General features: G+C 38.5%; 1 protein-coding gene across 1 annotated transcript; it reads left to right on the forward strand.

Moving 5' to 3' along the window:
* The first annotated feature begins 6,738 nt into the window (after window positions 1–6,738).
* On the forward strand, window positions 6,739–9,295 carry SNAI2 (snail family transcriptional repressor 2). The gene is made up of 3 exons (XM_032181941.1): window positions 6,739–6,962; window positions 7,521–8,066; window positions 8,998–9,295. The coding sequence occupies exons 1-3, from the start codon at window positions 6,884–6,886 to the stop codon at window positions 9,177–9,179; spliced, it is 807 nt and encodes a 268-aa protein (XP_032037832.1). The 5' UTR covers window positions 6,739–6,883; the 3' UTR covers window positions 9,180–9,295.
* Window positions 9,296–18,047: the final 8,752 nt, after the last annotated feature.

Below are 18,047 nucleotides of genomic sequence, written 5' to 3' on the forward strand. Positions count from 1 at the left end.
ACAAAGAAGTAACACAGAAACAATACCAACATTTCATCTTCTGTTGCCAGAGCAAAATGAATTTACACTGAAAGAGAGATGCTGGCTCTATGACATGACATCATCGGTTCATTTTGAAGCACAAAGACAAATGTCCCAACTGTTACCAGTGCATACCACTGAGATGCCAAGAGTTAAACAGACAGAAAAGAATTTAGGAGTTTGACTTGTTTGAACAAATAGATGTGAAATTGACAAATAAACAGTAAGAAACATTCACTGATCCACTAAATTAAGATACAGCCCAGGAAAGTTGCCTTCTGTGGCAGATATGCCACATGCTTTTTTGAGCACTGAACAGATGGTTGAGAAGCAGAGGAGACATCTCTGCTGTCCCCCAGAACACAGCATGCTGCCCCATGGCTGCCAGGCAGCCATGATATAAAACTGAATGTCAACAACTACAGTCTCTTCCTACACATGCTACAGCTGGCAGGGAGAGAAGTGAACCAGTTTTGCCTATTGGACCACAAGAAACTTCCTGCACTTTTAAAGCAAGAAATCGGAAAAAGTGCAAAGTAGCTGACCAGGTAGGTGTGGAGGAAGAGTGACCAAGAAGAGGTGTCACATAGACATTTAAACCCAGTCCAAAGGTGGGAACTTGCTGATACTGACACAGACAATTTAACATCAGGGTATACAAAGATGGGTTTTGCATATTTCTGGCAGGCAGTAACTACCTCAAGGACAGTCAATCAGAAAATAATTTTGTGGGGAACCTGAAGATGTGGTCAGAAAGGTAGGGCATACTGGAGAGGACCATAAATGTCTCTGGAAAGACAAGAAAAAAACATTTCAATCATTGTATGAAGAATTTTGCATGAACATAATAACTGACATTACGCAAAACATAGGTGGCCAAATCCAAGCACTGTACTCCACCAACTAGAGTAAAGGGACAAGCAAATAACAAGGGAAAGAGTTTTTATTGTATTCGAAAATCTACAACACTGCAATGGATTGTGGATAAAGGTCATATCCTCAGTATAAATAAAAAAATTCTTAATAAAAATTATATATATTATATGTGTGTAATCCTTTATTATTTTATCTTTAAACAAATGCAGTAACATTTGCTGCAAAAGGAAATGATACACCATGTTGTGTAGCATTTGGAGAAAGGAGCATAAGCTGTTGGAGAAGAGGCTACAGGAAGGCATAGTTAAAATACACTTAAGAATTAAGCTTTTGAAAATGTCAATCTCTTCATGCTTCATTTAGTAATTTTCAAAATAGGGATAACATGTTGTCTCCCACACATACTTGTCATGCGATTTAAGTGTCTATGTTTGAATTAGTCTCACAATTATAATGAAATGTACAAATACAAGCATATGTAGATACATAAATGTATGCATGTGCACGTGTAAAATAATTTACAAATCTGTGTGTCTCTGTCATCTGTGCACACAAACCACAGAGAGGTCTTGAATGAGATTTTGCTTCTCACTTTGAGGTAGTCAACAAACAATAAAGACAAAAAAAAAAAAAAAAAAAAAAAAAGAAAAACAGTAATAAAAATTAAGATCGAAATCCCCAAACCATGATAAACCGGGGTTAGCAGATTACTAGATTACTAGGAGGTGATCCCTGCCTGATTCGAAGCGCCCATTTCGCTCGGCGGCCGCATGGTGGGGCGGCGGGCACGGCTCTCACCCGGGAGCGCGCAGTGCCCGTCCCGGCAGCGGCGCCCAGCAGATGGCTCCTTCCCCCCGCACAACGCTCGCTCGGCACCCAGCTCGCTTCCAGCCTCCCATTCCTCTCAGCCTTTGTTTCTCGCCTGAATTATTCCAGTGGCACGCTGGAAAGTCAGTAAAATGCAGTGCTTTTTAGTTTTCAGAGTGCGATGCACAAAGCATCTGTTTTCAGAGTGCGATAGTTTAGCGGGGATGTACAGTGCATTCGGTTAACAAATACTTATCACAGTACTACATGCATAAACAGAGCTGTATTTATTGGTCTAGAATCACATCTCAGTTCTGCTTGAGTAAATCTGAAATAGTTCAGCTGTAGCCGGTGGAGATACTACAGATGGGAATGACAGGGGAATTTGGCCCATTGTTAAAATATCTTCATGTAGAAACAATGTAGGAAAATTGAACTATGACCAGGTTCCTTCATTATGAGCTAAATTGACTCTAAATTGAACCCTCTTAAGTCAGCGAAGTTCCACAGGTGTGAAGGAAAGCGCACAGAAGCCGGCCTTGCTTGAACTACTTGGTCCAAAAGGGACCATTTTGCATCTTACTAATAAAGGCAAGTTTCCTCACAATTAACATTCTTTACATATGTATATAAATATATAAAGAAATAAATAAAACATTGCAGACGGGCTTAGACCTCTAAGGCACCCTTTTCAAAGCTTCTTGACTTTGAAAACTTTGAAAGTTGAGACTGAATCAGACTTTGTGGTTCAATGATCGTTTCTTTAATAGGCTTAAACTGGAATTACAAACCTGAATAAACCAAAACACAGAGGAACACAGTTCTATAACATGTCCTAAAAGCAAATTTGGTTTTTAATCTCACTTAATGTCAGAAGTTTAGATCTTATTACATAACTGAACTTGATAACTCTGACTTAAGGCTACTGATTTTAGAAAGAAGAAAAAAAAAAATATTAATTGGTGTGAAACCTTCAAAATATGAAGAATTTTAACTTGGAACTAAAAGAACTTTCTAAAATGCAGAGATTTCTTTTGACTCATTGAACTTTAAGTATACAAGACGCAAGTTCCACGTGATTTCATACCAGTCCCTCTAAAGTTGCTGCCATTTCTGCTCATAGTTCTGGTCAGAATTTGGAAGGATGAAGTAAAACATGAGAAAAAAAAAATGTTTCCTAAAAATGTGTTTCAAAAAAATTTACTAAGGTATATAAGTCAGGGCAATGGGAAGGAATACTATTTCCTAATTGTTTCTCTCTACTCTGTTAATTTCAGGCTTACCCCTCTCAGCCATTCAACATAATTACAGCTGAGGTACTCCTCACCTTTTAGGTCTACTAAACCTTAACTGCCTCCAAAAGTTACACTTCTGGTTTACTTTCCCAGGATATACCAGCTGGCACTAAGGGAGAAACACAAAAGCACAGAGTAAGACTGAAGAATTGCCAATATATTCCACATATTATTGGCTATTGAAAACTGATATCCTTTTAATTCTTCTTCCTCCATAATAACCATTTCATTCTTTCCTCTGGATTGAAGGAAGCTTATAAATTGAAAGAGCTACACTGTAAGCATGAGTTACTTCTGCTTTTGCCCCTCCTGGGATGAAGTTGTCACCTGCATCAGTAACCCTCCAGAGCTATTTTTGGTATGCTCCACTGGGCTCAGTGCCTCCTGGGGGTTCCTCTGAACCTCGCTGCACTACCTTCCATGGGCTCCATGGCAGGCCCAGGCAAAACATGTTCAACACTGCTGTGTCTGCTGCCAGACAAATGTAGTCTACTCTAGGAACAGTGATCCAGCATAACTCACTTAACATTCTAAAACTACTTTTCATGATTCTGCTGTGACTTATCCAGATATTTACTATTTTCTGATCCACAATCTTGCTATTAATTGATGCTTGGTAAGGACATAAACTTTTTAATGAGAAAAACTGAGCTGGTAATGGTTTAGCTTGGGTCTTTCTTCCCTCTTTGATAACAAACACAGTTCTGGCACCCTTCCATTTCCAGAAAGCCATTTAACAAAAGTTGCTGCCCTTCTCAGAAAGCCTGACAGGAAAGGAATTTGGTGGAGCTCTCAGAAACTGAGGCTCACAAGTTGTTATTTAGACACATAAGCAAGTGTCCTGGTCTTAAAAATAAAAATAAAATCTGCTACATGGTTGAATCTTTGGGCCTAGCCAGGCTGTCAGTGCAAAGCACATACCAAGCTTTCAGGCAACGGATGTGCTCAGGTCACTTCCCACCTGCTTCACAGAGCAGCAATTAGCAGTACAGTGGCATTAGCAAGACAGCTTTACACCAGCTTTCAAAGTAACAACCTAAAGAAGCCTCGAAAGACCAACTAATTGTAAAATGCACAGGGGAAGCACTCAGCCTGACTTTTTGGAGGTGGACGCAAGGCTTTGCCCGCAGGCAGCAGGAGCCGTTGGGTGCATCCGCTGCCGTCCATGAGCCCTGCACCTCCCTGGCTCCTCGGCTGAGGGGAACCCTCCCACCCTCTGTGCTCGACCTTTGTGTTTCCTTTCTTGCTCAGGGATGGATGCTGCACGTCGGCAAGTGCCCTCTCATCCACATTTGCCGTAAACACCCAGAACACCTGTTTACTCTGACTCACCCACCCCTCACACAGACTCTCCCTTTTTTTGACAGCAGACCTCACTCAGGTAGTATGTACTGCTAATATCCTTTCAGAACCGTGTAATAACATGCCTTCTATCCAATTCCTAACATCCTTCAATCAGCTCAGCCAGTGGGCTAACTGCTTACGCTTCTGTGATTTATATAAGTGCAATTAATTTAAACTGCATCACTCCGGTGTTATGCTAGTGAAAATGCCCTGAGAGGGAGTACCTCACTGGTGAATCAGACCCTTTACTTTTAACAAATATACAAAGGAACAGATCTCGAGCCAGTGAAAATCTGCATGGCTCCATTCATTTCAACACACAAACTTAAACCAGCTCAAAGTCTGAATCACAGCTCATGTAACAGACTATTTAGATACAGACTAATGCCTCACATCCTGAAATGCAATGCTTTCCCAGAGCTGGCGGGGGACGGGTACTTCTCAGATGGAAGAGCTGAGAGGGGACCGGTGCCACAAACACCCCTTTCAAAAACGTGTTGTAGATTTCTTCATTCTTTTACGGAGGAGGAAAGCAACAGCTTGTGTTCTGGCCAGCACTGCTTTCTGTGCTGTGAAGAGCTGCATTTCTTCCTCCACCCCAGCTATAAAGCAGGTAACTTGGGAGTCCCTTTCATTGCCACTTTCCCTTTCCTTCCCTAGTCTGGGTGTGTTCCCTGCAGCTTGGAAATCCATGTGACACCTTCCACTGACACACACCAGAGCTAGACACTGAACAGCTGAATCTTTTTAATCAGTTCTTGAAAATGGCTAACTTTCCCTGCACTTGTTTTGGCATCCCAAAGATTAAGAAGTCATGCAGCTTGACAAAGCACTTTGCTCTTACGTGTCTTAACAGAACCAGAGAGAGAGTTTTTTTTCATGTCTCTAATCCAACACCTGCTGCAAAAAAAAAAAAAAAAAGGGCTGGGGTGGTCTCTGTGCAACACCCCTCCCAACAGGACAGAGCCCTAGCTGCACGCCGGCACGGCATACCAATATGTGCCCAGGCAGGTGGAGTTAAGACGCAAAGGGGGGAGAGAGGGGGGGAGGACAGAGCAGGACTCAGTCAAAGTGTGGTCTGTTAAAAATCCACCAGTGTTCAGCCGTCCACATTTTCAAAATGCAAATGTTTTAAAATTAAAAATCATATCTGTGACTAAATGGCTTCTCAAAATCAATCTAGATAACCAGAAAATTCTGTGGCACATTTGAGAGACTTTCATCCTAAATGAAATACATAACTCAGATTATACCTTCATAGGAATTCAAGAGGTCCTAAATATACTAATGGAGAATTACATTTAAGAGACATTTAAATTACCCAGTCTATAATTTTGGGGGTTTTGCTTATCTGTGCATCTTTTGACTGCTTTGGATAATTAGGAAAATTTCCTTGGCAATGCTCTAAGAGGATAGGCAAAAGAGTGACATAACTACTCCCAAAGAAGGAAAGGTCGGGGTTTTGCATTCTGCAGATTTTTAAAGTAAAAAATTAAAGTATCCATCATATGGACAGTCTGAAGCAGTATGCATGTGTGTAACATATAAAACCTATCACCCAGCTCTGAAATATGTCGCCTTTTCATGGGCTGCTCCCTCTGCTTTGACTCATTTGAAGTATCTTGCTGGCCTTTCTGCCTGGAAGGGCCAGGTTAGGGAAGCATGCTGCTAGTCTCCAGCATTTCCTGAACACAACTTTTCAAAGGCAGCTCCCAAACAGAGCGGCACACAGTCTGTTCAAAACCTTCCATTAGCTCTGCTGGCTAGTTTGTTATCTTGTAAGGTCCCCCCCCTTCTGCTCTTAATGAACAGTTTGTTCCATTGTAATTCTTATATCAAGCATCTGGAAACCAGACAGATAAATTTTTACACACCAGATAGATTAAAAAAAAAAAAAAAAAGTCTTTTAGTACACGTGACTTACCCAAGAACAAAAAAAAAAAAAAAAAAAAAAAAAAAAAAGAGGGTCAGCTGAACCAGTAAACTGACCTTTTTTAAAAAATAAAATAAATAAAAATTAAATTAAATTAAATAATAATGAAAAAAAAAGAGAGAGAGAGAGAGAGAGAGAAAACACTATGACCAACACGGTTTTCTAGACAGAAATTCTGAAAAGCAACATACACTTTGCAGCAGGATAATGTGCTCTGACAACAGACTAGCTCCTCTGTTCACAGCTGTCTCCAGCGGGAGGAGCTGAAACCTGAAGCAAAGCCTCCGAGCAGGGATTGGATCCGTCCTGCGAGGAGCCCTCCCAAAAAAACAGGCTGTTTGGAAAAGTGCTTGAGAACATCCAGAAGTGATTGGAGGAGCGGAAAACCCTTCCCCCCTGCACCTGACTTGTGGGTATTTACAGCACTTTTCAAGGCGCCTCTGCACTGCCACTACACAAGCAGAGTGCATGGACGGCGCGGGGCAGACAATGCGATAGGGACCGATGCACCAGCAGTGATAGTGTGCGTGCGTGCTGCACACCAGCTGGGCACCGTTACACAAATCCGAAAGGAGGCTCTGGAAGAAGGAGAAACCCTGCATTCAAAATGCCACGCTCCTTCCTGGTCAAGAAGCATTTCAATTCATCTAAGAAGCCAAATTACAGCGAGCTGGACACTCATACAGGTAACAAAACGAGATCGATGGCCGCCGCTTTGCTTCTGAGGTTGTGTTTATGGTGTGGCAGTAAAGAGGAGGGGTGGGATTGCTTTTACAGGCTTTGGAGAATGGGTTAGTTCACTGCTAGCTCTTTTATCTTTTGCTTACAACGAGAGAGTTCTGAGAAATATGTCAGTGCTCCTCAGAATGAATCACAAAGTTTGCTCATCCACTTGAACTCAGTTATTATAAGAGGATTTGGAGTTTTCCTGTTCTACGTCTGTTGGAAATGGAATTGAAACTTTTATGCAATTCCTTCAGGAAGTTTCACTGCTTCGGTGTATCAGGCTGCATAGGTTTAGAAAGAGCATGCTGCCTTGAAGAGACTCAAACTGTAACTCAAATGCTGTCTCTACCCATCAGTATGTATGTATCAAGTAGTATTTCCTTAGTCCTCCCTATATTCAGACAACCATACTGAGTTTTTGATTTATGCATTTTTTTTTTAATCCCACAAATGTTAATTTTGCTGCCTTCTGAAATACTTTTCAGTTCTCTTACCTTAAAATTTTCTTCTTTCTCCAGTGATTATATCCCCATACCTGTATGAAAGCTATCCAGTCCCTATCATACCACAGCCAGAGATCCTGAGCTCTGTAGCTTACAACCCCATTACTGTGTGGACTACAACCGGGCTGCTACCGTCTCCACTACCTAATGACCTCTCTCCACTTTCTGGATACCCTTCATCTTTGGGAAGAGTCAGCCCACCTCCACCTTCTGACACCTCCTCCAAAGATCACAGCGGTTCAGAAAGTCCCATTAGTGATGAAGAAGAGAGAATCCAGTCAAAGCTTTCAGACCCCCATGCAATCGAAGCTGAAAAGTTTCAGTGCAGTTTATGCAACAAGACCTATTCAACTTTCTCTGGGTTGGCCAAACATAAGCAACTGCATTGTGATGCCCAGTCTCGGAAATCATTCAGCTGCAAGTACTGTGACAAGGAGTATGTCAGCCTGGGAGCACTTAAGATGCACATCAGGACCCACACACTACCATGTGTCTGCAAGATCTGTGGCAAGGCTTTCTCCAGACCCTGGCTGCTTCAGGGACACATCAGAACCCACACTGGTAAGAGCAACCATTACAATTGCAGGCTGTTGTTGCTATATCATCAGAATGCCTTTCTGATTATTTTTTTTCCTATAGGTAGAAAAAAAGCACTGTTTCTTGACTGACCTTGAAATGCATATGTGCAATTTCAAATATATCATTAAATGGGCAAATTCTTCCTTTTGGGGGCCTGAGTGAGAGGAAAGTGTAGCATGGCCTCATAACTGTGTGGCATATTCTGGCATAGATCAGCATCGCTCCTCTGATAATCCCAGGATGGTTTAGCTTGTTTCCACTAGCTGAAGGTTTTGCTTTAAGAATTTTATGTTAACTTTCAGGCTTTGGAAAATGCTAACTTTAAGAAGGCTTCAGCTGACTCTGAAGTAGCAAAACAGAAAGGCAATGCATGAGTCTAATCATTGACTCCTTAAGCAAACGGCAAGTTTTGCATGTGCTATCTCAAGTCCTTAAGAATTAGAAACACATCATCACCAAAGAATTTTTTTGTATTGAGGCAAAAACATGATCTTCAGTATAACACTGGGTACAATGTAATGTCTGTACAGCTGTTTGCTGCTTTTCAGTCAAAGCCTGGTTCCAAGTTATTCACACAGAGCTAAGTAGAAAAGACGCCATGAAAATATTTGAAAATGCTGGGAGGAGCCCAACCTAGAAATACTGCCTGCACCTGCAGATACAGAAGGTGTCAGCAGCTTGTCTTTGGAGACTGTGCTTAGCAGTATATTCTGAAAGCCTGAGTTCTGCAAGTACAGTCAGCAGTGCTGAAAGCTGCTGTATCTGTGGCCTGATTTTTTATTACACACGTTTTTTATTATAACAAATCATTTCTGTCTGCTTGTTTCTTAGGATAAAAGTGAGTTTTTTCTGTCCTAAATGTACTTTTTTTTTAAAGCTTTATTTGTATTTTTACTTAATGTTTCCTTTTTAGGAGAGAAGCCGTTTTCCTGTCCTCACTGCAACAGGGCTTTTGCAGACAGATCCAATCTGAGGGCTCATCTGCAGACCCATTCGGATGTGAAGAAATACCAGTGCAAAAATTGCTCCAAAACTTTCTCCAGAATGTCTCTTCTGCACAAACACGAGGAATCTGGCTGCTGTGTAGCACACTGAGTCATGCAGTCAATGTTTACCTGGACTCAATGCATTTCTCCACTCCTGTTTCAAATGATAAGTGGAAATCCAAAGGCATTTTCTTTTCTACTTTTCAGCCAAAAACTAAATAAAAAAATAAAACACCAAAAAAAAAAAAACTCATTAAAAAACAAACAAACAAACAACAAAAAAAAAACAAGCAAATAAACAAAATAGTGGGAGAACTTAGAATGTCAGTAGAAATGAGCTTTAAGTAGTTCTGTTCAGTCACACATTCACATTCTTAAATGTGAACTCTGAAATACGGGGAAAGACATGATGCATGACATTTCAAGTAGATCTAAAGGAAAAAGCATTATCAGCTTTCTTTAGAGATGAAGCCAAATGTATGTAGTCTTTTCTTGCTTAGAAAAGGCTGCAAAGTTACTAATACATTCCTGCCAAGCCATTTCAACCAAAGAAACAGTATTTTAAGTGGAACTTTTGATAAAAATACTACCCAAGTGAATTTTACTAGACACCATTTATCTCAGGTGCCTTAAAAAGTATTCCAAGTTTACCTTAGTAAATGTTTAATATTATTCGTTGCTGTGTTTTTTTTTTATTTTTTATTTTTTATTTTATTAAAAGCCAAGGCCGTCATTAATGATCTGAAATGCTTTAAAACTGCATAATTAAGAGAGGAAAAAGAAAACATGTAAGAGAATGTATGAAAAATTGAAAGCCACAAATTAATTGCATGTGCCTTTTAAAAAAAATACTGTAGCTTCAAACATTCCTGGTGCATGCCATCTTTGAATATGGAATAGTTCCTCTAAACTTTAATCTTTTTTAAAAACGGGAATAAGTGCAAGAGAGGGGGCTCATGGGAGTTTGACAATTATTTTTTTAAATGCACAAAGGAAATGCAATATTTTCAGCATTACCCCTCCAAGTGCCTTTTTTATTGATGATTTTGTAAAGTATGTGGACATAATGTAAATATTTTTATTTTTATATGACCGAATGTGTTATGAATGAAAGTGAATTGTTGCCTATAGCAGCATCTATAGATAACTTGAAGAAAGTGTGAAGTGAAATTTATGTGTTTTTTTTTTTCTAGCCACTTTTTTACAATAAACATTTTTAAATAAGATTTCTGCTGTTTGTTCTAATTAAATAAAGGGACCATGTCTGGATTAACAAGGGTATGGAATACAGAAAAATGCAAGTGTCTCTACATGACAAAATGAAGATGAAAGTGAATTCTTAATTCACAACTTTAGGAAAAATATATATATTCATTTGTATTTTTCAAACGTTTAGAACAGTACAGAATATATTTATGGAATCACTACTTTAAAACACTTCTACCTTTTTGTTACTTATAATGGTATGACCATATTGTGAAATATATTTTATCAAAAGTATTATAAAAAAAAATCTTGCATTTTAAAGAATTTAAACAGTTTAAAGAATGCTATTAGAGCATTACAATTATTACTATTATTACAATACTTTTCCTGAGATACTAACATTAGGAAATTTGGGCCTTATTAAAAGTTCATTAAAGTCATTGGAACCTTACAGGATTTCAGCAGCATTTGCATGCTTCTTTAAAGTCGTCTTTAAGTCACAATATGATATTTATATGGTCATTTTGGAAATAGTAAAGTTATTTTGCTAAAGTATCTTACATATCAGAACTGTCAAGTGAATGTATTATGATTGTATAACAGCTAGTATATCACAGAAAATAATTATTCAGTAATAAAAATCAGAAATATTTTTATTCAGAGGATTTTACTAAGGACTCCAAGTTCTAAATAACATAAAAGCATTACAACTTCAGCAAATCATGTCTCATTATTACAGACTAGCGTAAAACAACAGTATTTTCAACTTTTAACCATACACATAGCTAGAAAACAAATAAACACTAGTTGGCGTCCAATCTCAATAGCAGTATGTCTACACTATGTTACTAGGAGAAGCAAAAGATAACAAAACCAGAATTCCAACCAATGAACGAGAAGATTACAGTAGGACATACACAAGTTACAGATTTCTTTAAAAAGAGTACATTAAAAAAAAATAAAAATAAATAAAAATAAAGTTACAGATGATACCTGTATTGAGTCTCCTCCTGTGGAGACCCTCTAAGGAGTGTGTCTGCAGGACTGCATTGGAAGAACTTAGGCAATAAGTTCATGACAGAAGTTTTGCAACTTTTTTTCCATGGGAAACACAGTACTGAAAAAAAAAATCTCAAATGAAGTTTTTCATATTCTCCAAGCATATTTTGATGAAATCTCAGTGTTATAAGAACAATTCTGTAGGAGTTATTATTTTATTTTATTTTTTTTTTTTCAGGAAATAACTAGGGATTTCAAGAAAATAGTATTAGTGGGAATTTGCAAGGTAACTTTCTAAAATGAACATTTGAAGGCATCAAATACCTTTGAAAAGTTTCATGTGGTTACTCTATTGATTTGCACTTCCATGTTATTCACTTTGAAGTTCATAGGCTCCAGCAGCTCTTTGTGCAGCTTTCTCTTCCCAGAGTGAAGTTTACCAGTGTATAAGTAAAGCTGTGGCAGTCAACAGCTATTTGTACTGTCAAAGTTCTAAGTTTGCTCTCCTGTGACTATTTACCTCATGATATAAAGGCTTTTCCATTGTTTTAATTCACACTTTAAATTCTCTATGCCCATAGCAAATGAAATAGCATAAGAACTTGACTTCTTGAGTGAATGGAAATGCTGCTGTTGTCCTTAAGGGAAATCAGATGAAAACTTCATCAAAATACAGTATGCTAAACCAAACACAAGTGGAACTGGTCTGATTTGGAGATGACAATTAAGATATGCTACTTTGCATGCCTGTAACACCTGTACTCATAAAACACAAAGATGGGAAAGGCTAGAAGCTCTTCTGGCTCATCTCTCTAATTGAAACAGAGTGCTCTATCAAAGATTTCTAGCTCTCTGTCCAGTTGCAGCATAAACTTCCCAGGCAGCTGAATTTCACTGCTTTTCCTGTGAGACTACTTTGTATTTGCTCTCAGGACATTTTTCCAAAACATCTTCCATTAATAGTTTTACCTCATTACTCTAGAAATGCCCTTCTGTACCTGCACAAGCTATTTATCAATGTAAATTGAATTTTGCTCTAAGCAGCTGGCTTTGACTTTTTCAAAACGTGACTGAAAAGCTCCCTTCCTGGTGAATTTACTCATTGAATCCCTTTGACCATAGCTACATTTCTTGCAAGATGTCTCTGATTGTATTAACCAAATAATCAAATTTTCAAACCTTTCTTAGGAAAACGTGCTCCCCACATTCCTGTTATCTTCACCATTCTTTTCTGAACTCACTTTTGAACTTTGATTTTCAGCGCCACTATTAAACATAATACTTTTAAGTGAAAACTTAAGCTATCAAAAGGCCATTCTGTCCTCTAACAGTACAAGCATGATAGCAACCTATATGCGATGTGATTCATATCTTCTTTTAACCCTTCACTAATGAGTTGTTTAAAATCATTCGATCCTGGAAAGGGACTTTTCATTGGAGCATACTCAAAGTACTCTCAATACATACCTACCTGGTTATATGATGGCTCATCATAGGGAATGAAGGATCATTCTTTACATATGTTCTGGTGATTTACTTTCACATCCTAAGTGTATTTTCAGTGTGTGGAGGAGAGTTGAACAACCAGAGAAGAAGCACAATTACATGTTGAATATGTGAATTTCTTAAGGCTGAAGGCAATAATTGATTCACTTTGGTTCCTCTTTTCTCTTCCCTAGCTTCCATTTGGGTGTGCTTTTCACCTCAGAAGCTGCAGCAAGAAGCAATATGTGCACAAAAGGAAGACAGAACAAATTATATGTTTATGCTCAAAGCACTCCAATTATCCTACCAACTAATATGAAGTTCAGAAAAGCATCTTATGCACTCGCCAAAGGGTTAAAATGAGTGCCTTTCTGAGTAAGGCACCATGAAATCTGTCATCTGTATTACTACTCTCTTATCTGGATTATTATAGTTGCTGTTATCTTTAAACAAGCTCAGGGGCTATTACTCTAAGCTCCATAGAATCATATAAGAAGCACCCTAAGGATCCCACAATTTCAATTAAAAAAAGGAAGGACAATAGGAAACCCGGTAATTTAATTCTGATGTCTTGTTCTCTGGTTGTTTTCTCATGCCAAAAAAAAAAAAAAAAAAAAAAAAAAGAAAAGAAAAAAACGTCAATATTTCATCTTATATTACAATGTTTTTACTTTTGAATAAGACATTTTCAATGCCTTTTTTTTTTTCCTTTTTTAAATAAACTGCTGGTATTTACTAACTGTCCTGGACACCTTATTTTTTTTTTTCCTTTTTTTTTTTTTTTTAATAGACATTTTGACAGTTAAAATATAGAAATTATATTTCTTGTTCACAGAAATATAGAGTGGAATGTGAGAAGCACAATCGAACCTGCATATATAGCAATATTGAATGATGGCTTCAAGAAATGAGAACAGACTGAATGCAAGTAAAATCTGAGAACTGGAGAATGGCTGAGGTGGGAAGGCCCCAATGGAGATTGTGTAGTCCAACCCACTGCTCAAAGCAGGCTCAGTAGAGCATTTTACCCATGTGCCCAGCTGGATTTTAAGTATCTCCAAGAATGAAGACTATAACTTCTCTGGGCAACAGATTCCTTTGTTCAGTCACCCTAATAGTAGAAAAGGTTTTAAATGTTTACGTGGAATTCCCTGTATTTCAGATGGTGCCTGTTACCTCTTGTCCTGTCACTGGGCACCACTAAGAGTCTGGGTCGGTCTTCTTTACTCCCTCTTATCAAATATTTACACACATTGATAAGATCCCCCCTGAGCCTTTTCCTCTCAAGTTGTCTCAGCTCCTCTCATATGGCAAGAACTCCAGTCCCATAATTATTTTTGAGGTCCTTCAGTGAACTCACTCCAGTATGTCCCTGTCTCTCATGTACTAGAGAGCCCCAGTCTGGACTGGGCACTGCAGATAGACCTCACCACTGCTGAGTAGAGGTGGGAATAGCACTCACTTCCTCCCAGTTTCTGTTGGCATGCTGATGGGAGGCATAAACGCTGTGGCAACCATATGAACTATAACATTAGATCACACCTATAAACACCTATCACACCTATCACATCGCTATAAAGTCTTCAGGAACTTTGAAGGGTATGGAGGGTGGAACTGTGCTTCGTTGGGAGAGGGAAGAGTGTTCTATCCTGTGGCAGATTGCAGCACAAGGGTACCTCAGGGGGATACATGATGTGGGTTTATGCCAGGAGTGCATATCTTGTTGCAAAGGCATATATATCCTCTTTTGGACACTGTATGAAAGTGTCTCAAAGTCTTAGAAAAGTGTTAAGGAAGCCTTTGAGGCCATGGTGCAGCCTATTTACATCCTTGCACTGTTGTTCCTTCTGAGGGATACATAGCCAAACCAGGCTAGAGAATAAAAAAGAAAATAAAAGAACAAATGTGTGGTAGTGTTTTTTTTTTTTTTTTTACTTGTTTGGCATTTTAGTCACCTTGTTCCTTTCTTCTTCAATATTTCAGGAATGCCATCCAAACCAACATTTTATTTTATTTTATTTTATTTTATTTGTATTTTTTCTTCTTCTGGTTCACTCAGCATTTTGCATTTAAAAACAAAACAAAACAAAACAAACAAACAAACATAAGGAAATGCTGCTTAATGGCCTCCCTTCTCCTATTTTCCCCATGTCTTTGTAAGACAAAAGTTATTGTAACATGCAATTTTGCTCTCCAGATGCTTTCTATTACATCTGTCTCCTCTCTCCCTGTTGACTGGGCTTTGGATACCTTGTCTCCTGTCTTTGCTCCTTTCTGTTTTATATGCATCATCAGAAGTTTGTCCAGAGTATATGCTAGGTGGCCTGGAGTGGGGTGAGGATCATAGTTTGATAGTCCTTGCCAAAAGGGAACTAAATCCTCTTTTCTCCTTTTAAATTTTCCCTTTTTAAATCTGTCATTTATTTTGTTCAAAGACACAGAAAATAGAACAAACACAGGAATGCCAGCTCAAATTCACATGGCCTCTGTCATCTTTTAGTAGCCTTCATCCTGTAAGTTTAGAGAGCTGCAGTGGTCCGTGAAGACATCCACGTTGTCTTCATATAGGTGGATATGCAACCAACCAGAGTGCACATTCAAACATACAAATCATTTCACTGCAGTCCTAATTTAGATCTGCTACAGAACAACCCACAGATAGATCCCTCATTTTGTCTCTGGTAGAGCCATTCTTCAATTTAAAAGTTGCATTTAAATGCAAGCACAAGAGTGTTTTCTAGCAGGACAAAACTTGTGGAAGTAAATAAAGAGTATTCTTTAAGCTGACTGTCCATTCACTGGACATAGGAAGGATCACTACACTTCAAACGTGGATCAGAATATTTTCCTAGTAGTTAAGCTTTATATTACTTAATGCTATAAAGCAGACCTTTTCATACAGACAAAGACTACAGAAAGCCATTCTGTACCTTACCAAGTCCCCCTGTTCTCCCTATTTCCCATGTTTTTGCCTCTTCTGTTATTGCTTTCTCTGCCTTACACAGGAGTCATCTCTAACCCAGATGAATCTCACATTGGATCAGAGTCGATGGGTCTTTAAATACTTCACAGATGCAGGCATTGCCACTCCCTCTAACGAGACATAAATGTGGGTCCAAACAATAAATACATGTCACATGCTGGGCCTTCAAACAGCATCCATCAAATGGCAAGAGCTCCTGACCATCACCTTTTCATATCTTCTTCAAAGGAATGACCTGGGATCACAGGAGCTTGGTTCTAACAAGTCCTTCACAGAGAACAGCCTACATCTCACTAAGTCCTGTGGGTTCTCAGCACCTGCTGAACATCACAGTGCGAAGTCACAGACATCTGTTAAGGTGCTAATAAGAAGCAGTTAAAGTATAAAGTTGCACTACAATTAGCTCAGATTTTGCACATGTCCCTAAACCAAAGTAAATTCCTTTGAATGTAACCTGTCCTCTCATGTGGGCTGGCAGATTATCCACAGCTGACAATGAATAAAGAGTTACAAGAATGAGAACTGACAATTATTAAATAACTACAGCAAAAAATGAATGAATGATAATCAACAATATAAAGTCATAATGTTATGCATAAGACTAATAAAAGTCTCCTTCATTTCTGCAGAAGCTACATCATATTGAGCATTAAATCATTCCCCCTCCCCCCCTCCATTTTTTAATGTTATAAAAGAGATATTTTGGAAGACAGTTCACCAAGATTTATAGCAAAGCGTTCACTATTCATCCATAATACATGAAACTGGGCCAGGTTGTTATGTCCTGGGGAAATTAAAAAGAATCTTGTGACTCGTGATAGACATTTTGGTGGTGTTTGTGAAACAATTTGGCATCTCAGTCCAGTTCCTAACTAGCTCTAACTGGACAAGGCCCACACTCAAAACCAGTCAGGATTTTTTGAAAGTGATGTCTTACTGACAGAAAATCACATTTTTACGGAAATGGCTTTCTGTTTCTGGGTAATTTCAAGAAATTGCTCTATTCCTTTTCTGTGCCCCCTTTTTTATAATATTAGCAGAACAGTGGTTTAGAGGTCACAATAAGGAGCCATGACCTAGGACTGGTTCTGAATATTTGAACCCAAACACTCTGTCCTAAGAAGCTTCATTATGTTGTATTGGCAGGACAACATGGGTTTTGAGAACTAAAAAGAGGCCTTAAAGATTGTTAAAATGTCAGCCTTCATGGAGTGGGATGCAGTGGGGAGGATGGGGGGGCGGGGGATGCATAGTGTTTGATAGGTATTCACAGACAGTAAGTATCAATTACAAATTACCTTCCAGGTCAGTCTTCTGTAACAGGAGAATCTCAGTGCTGTTTAGCTTTGAGAGGAAATTTTGGCTCCAGCTATCATTGCAGCAGATAAATCAGGTAAGTCATTACCTTACATTACCTTACATTGCTATTCTTATTGACACAAAATAGAGCAGTAATGAAGGACATAGTAGAGGCTTTTATTATTATACAAATATAAACTATGAAAACAGAAAAATCCAGAGTCATATAAAACTACATATATGTAAAACATAGAATTAAATGCAGAGAATCAATACTGGAAAACACATTTCAAGAGAAAACACAGCTACAATTCTACCTTTTTTTGGGTTTTAACTAAAACTTTTAACTAAAAATGTTCCCATTGCTTACCAACTTTTTAAACCAGGGTTATTGATATTTTCACTCAGAGCATTCTTTAACAATTTGTAAAAAAAAAAAAAAAAAAAAAAAAAAAAAAAGTATTCTTGTTGTCTACCAACTTTGCTCTGACCCCAGAAGGCACCGCTGAGAACTGAGCTATTTTGAAAATGATTATTAATTCCTCGTTTTTATGTCATGTCTATCATTTTGGTGGCAAAAAATTCTACACATAGGCTATCCTGGGATTGCCCGATACTGTGATTTTACTCCCAGCGACCTTTCTGTTTTCCACTGTCAGAAACAGTATTTCATATCTATCAGGACATTTGCTAATAGAAAGGTCAATTTTCAATAAACATTTGCTGTAGTACAATCCCATGTACATCACATGCATCATTTGTTTCAGTTTGCAGGGTTAAGGAAGAAGTAGAGCCAGGACTCTGTAAGCCTGGAAGATCTTTTAGGAAGATCTTGTTCTTCCTAAAACACTGACCAGCTTGGAGCTCTATCAGTCCCTTCTCAAGGCAGATTTTTTTATTTTTTTCTTGCTGTATAATAATCCAGGCTGGAAAGGAATCAGAATCATTTGTAATGAGCTCTTACATTTTCCAGCTTTGCTGAAGGTTATATGTCAGGTTGCTGTG

The sequence above is a fragment of the Aythya fuligula genome, chromosome 2 (assembly GCF_009819795.1).
Source record: "Aythya fuligula isolate bAytFul2 chromosome 2, bAytFul2.pri, whole genome shotgun sequence".
Classification (NCBI taxonomy): domain Eukaryota; kingdom Metazoa; phylum Chordata; class Aves; order Anseriformes; family Anatidae; genus Aythya; species Aythya fuligula.

Bases quoted from the DNA above. Each gene is read 5' to 3' on its own strand.
- SNAI2 (XM_032181941.1), top strand. From the start codon at position 6,884: ATGCCACGCTCCTTCCTGGTCAAGAAGCATTTCAATTCATCTAAGAAG. The intron at 6,963-7,520 runs GTAACAAAACGA...TTCTTTCTCCAG, and splicing joins CGAGCTGGACACTCATACAG to TGATTATATCCCCATACCTG. The intron at 8,067-8,997 runs GTAAGAGCAACC...TTTCCTTTTTAG, and splicing joins ACACATCAGAACCCACACTG to GAGAGAAGCCGTTTTCCTGT.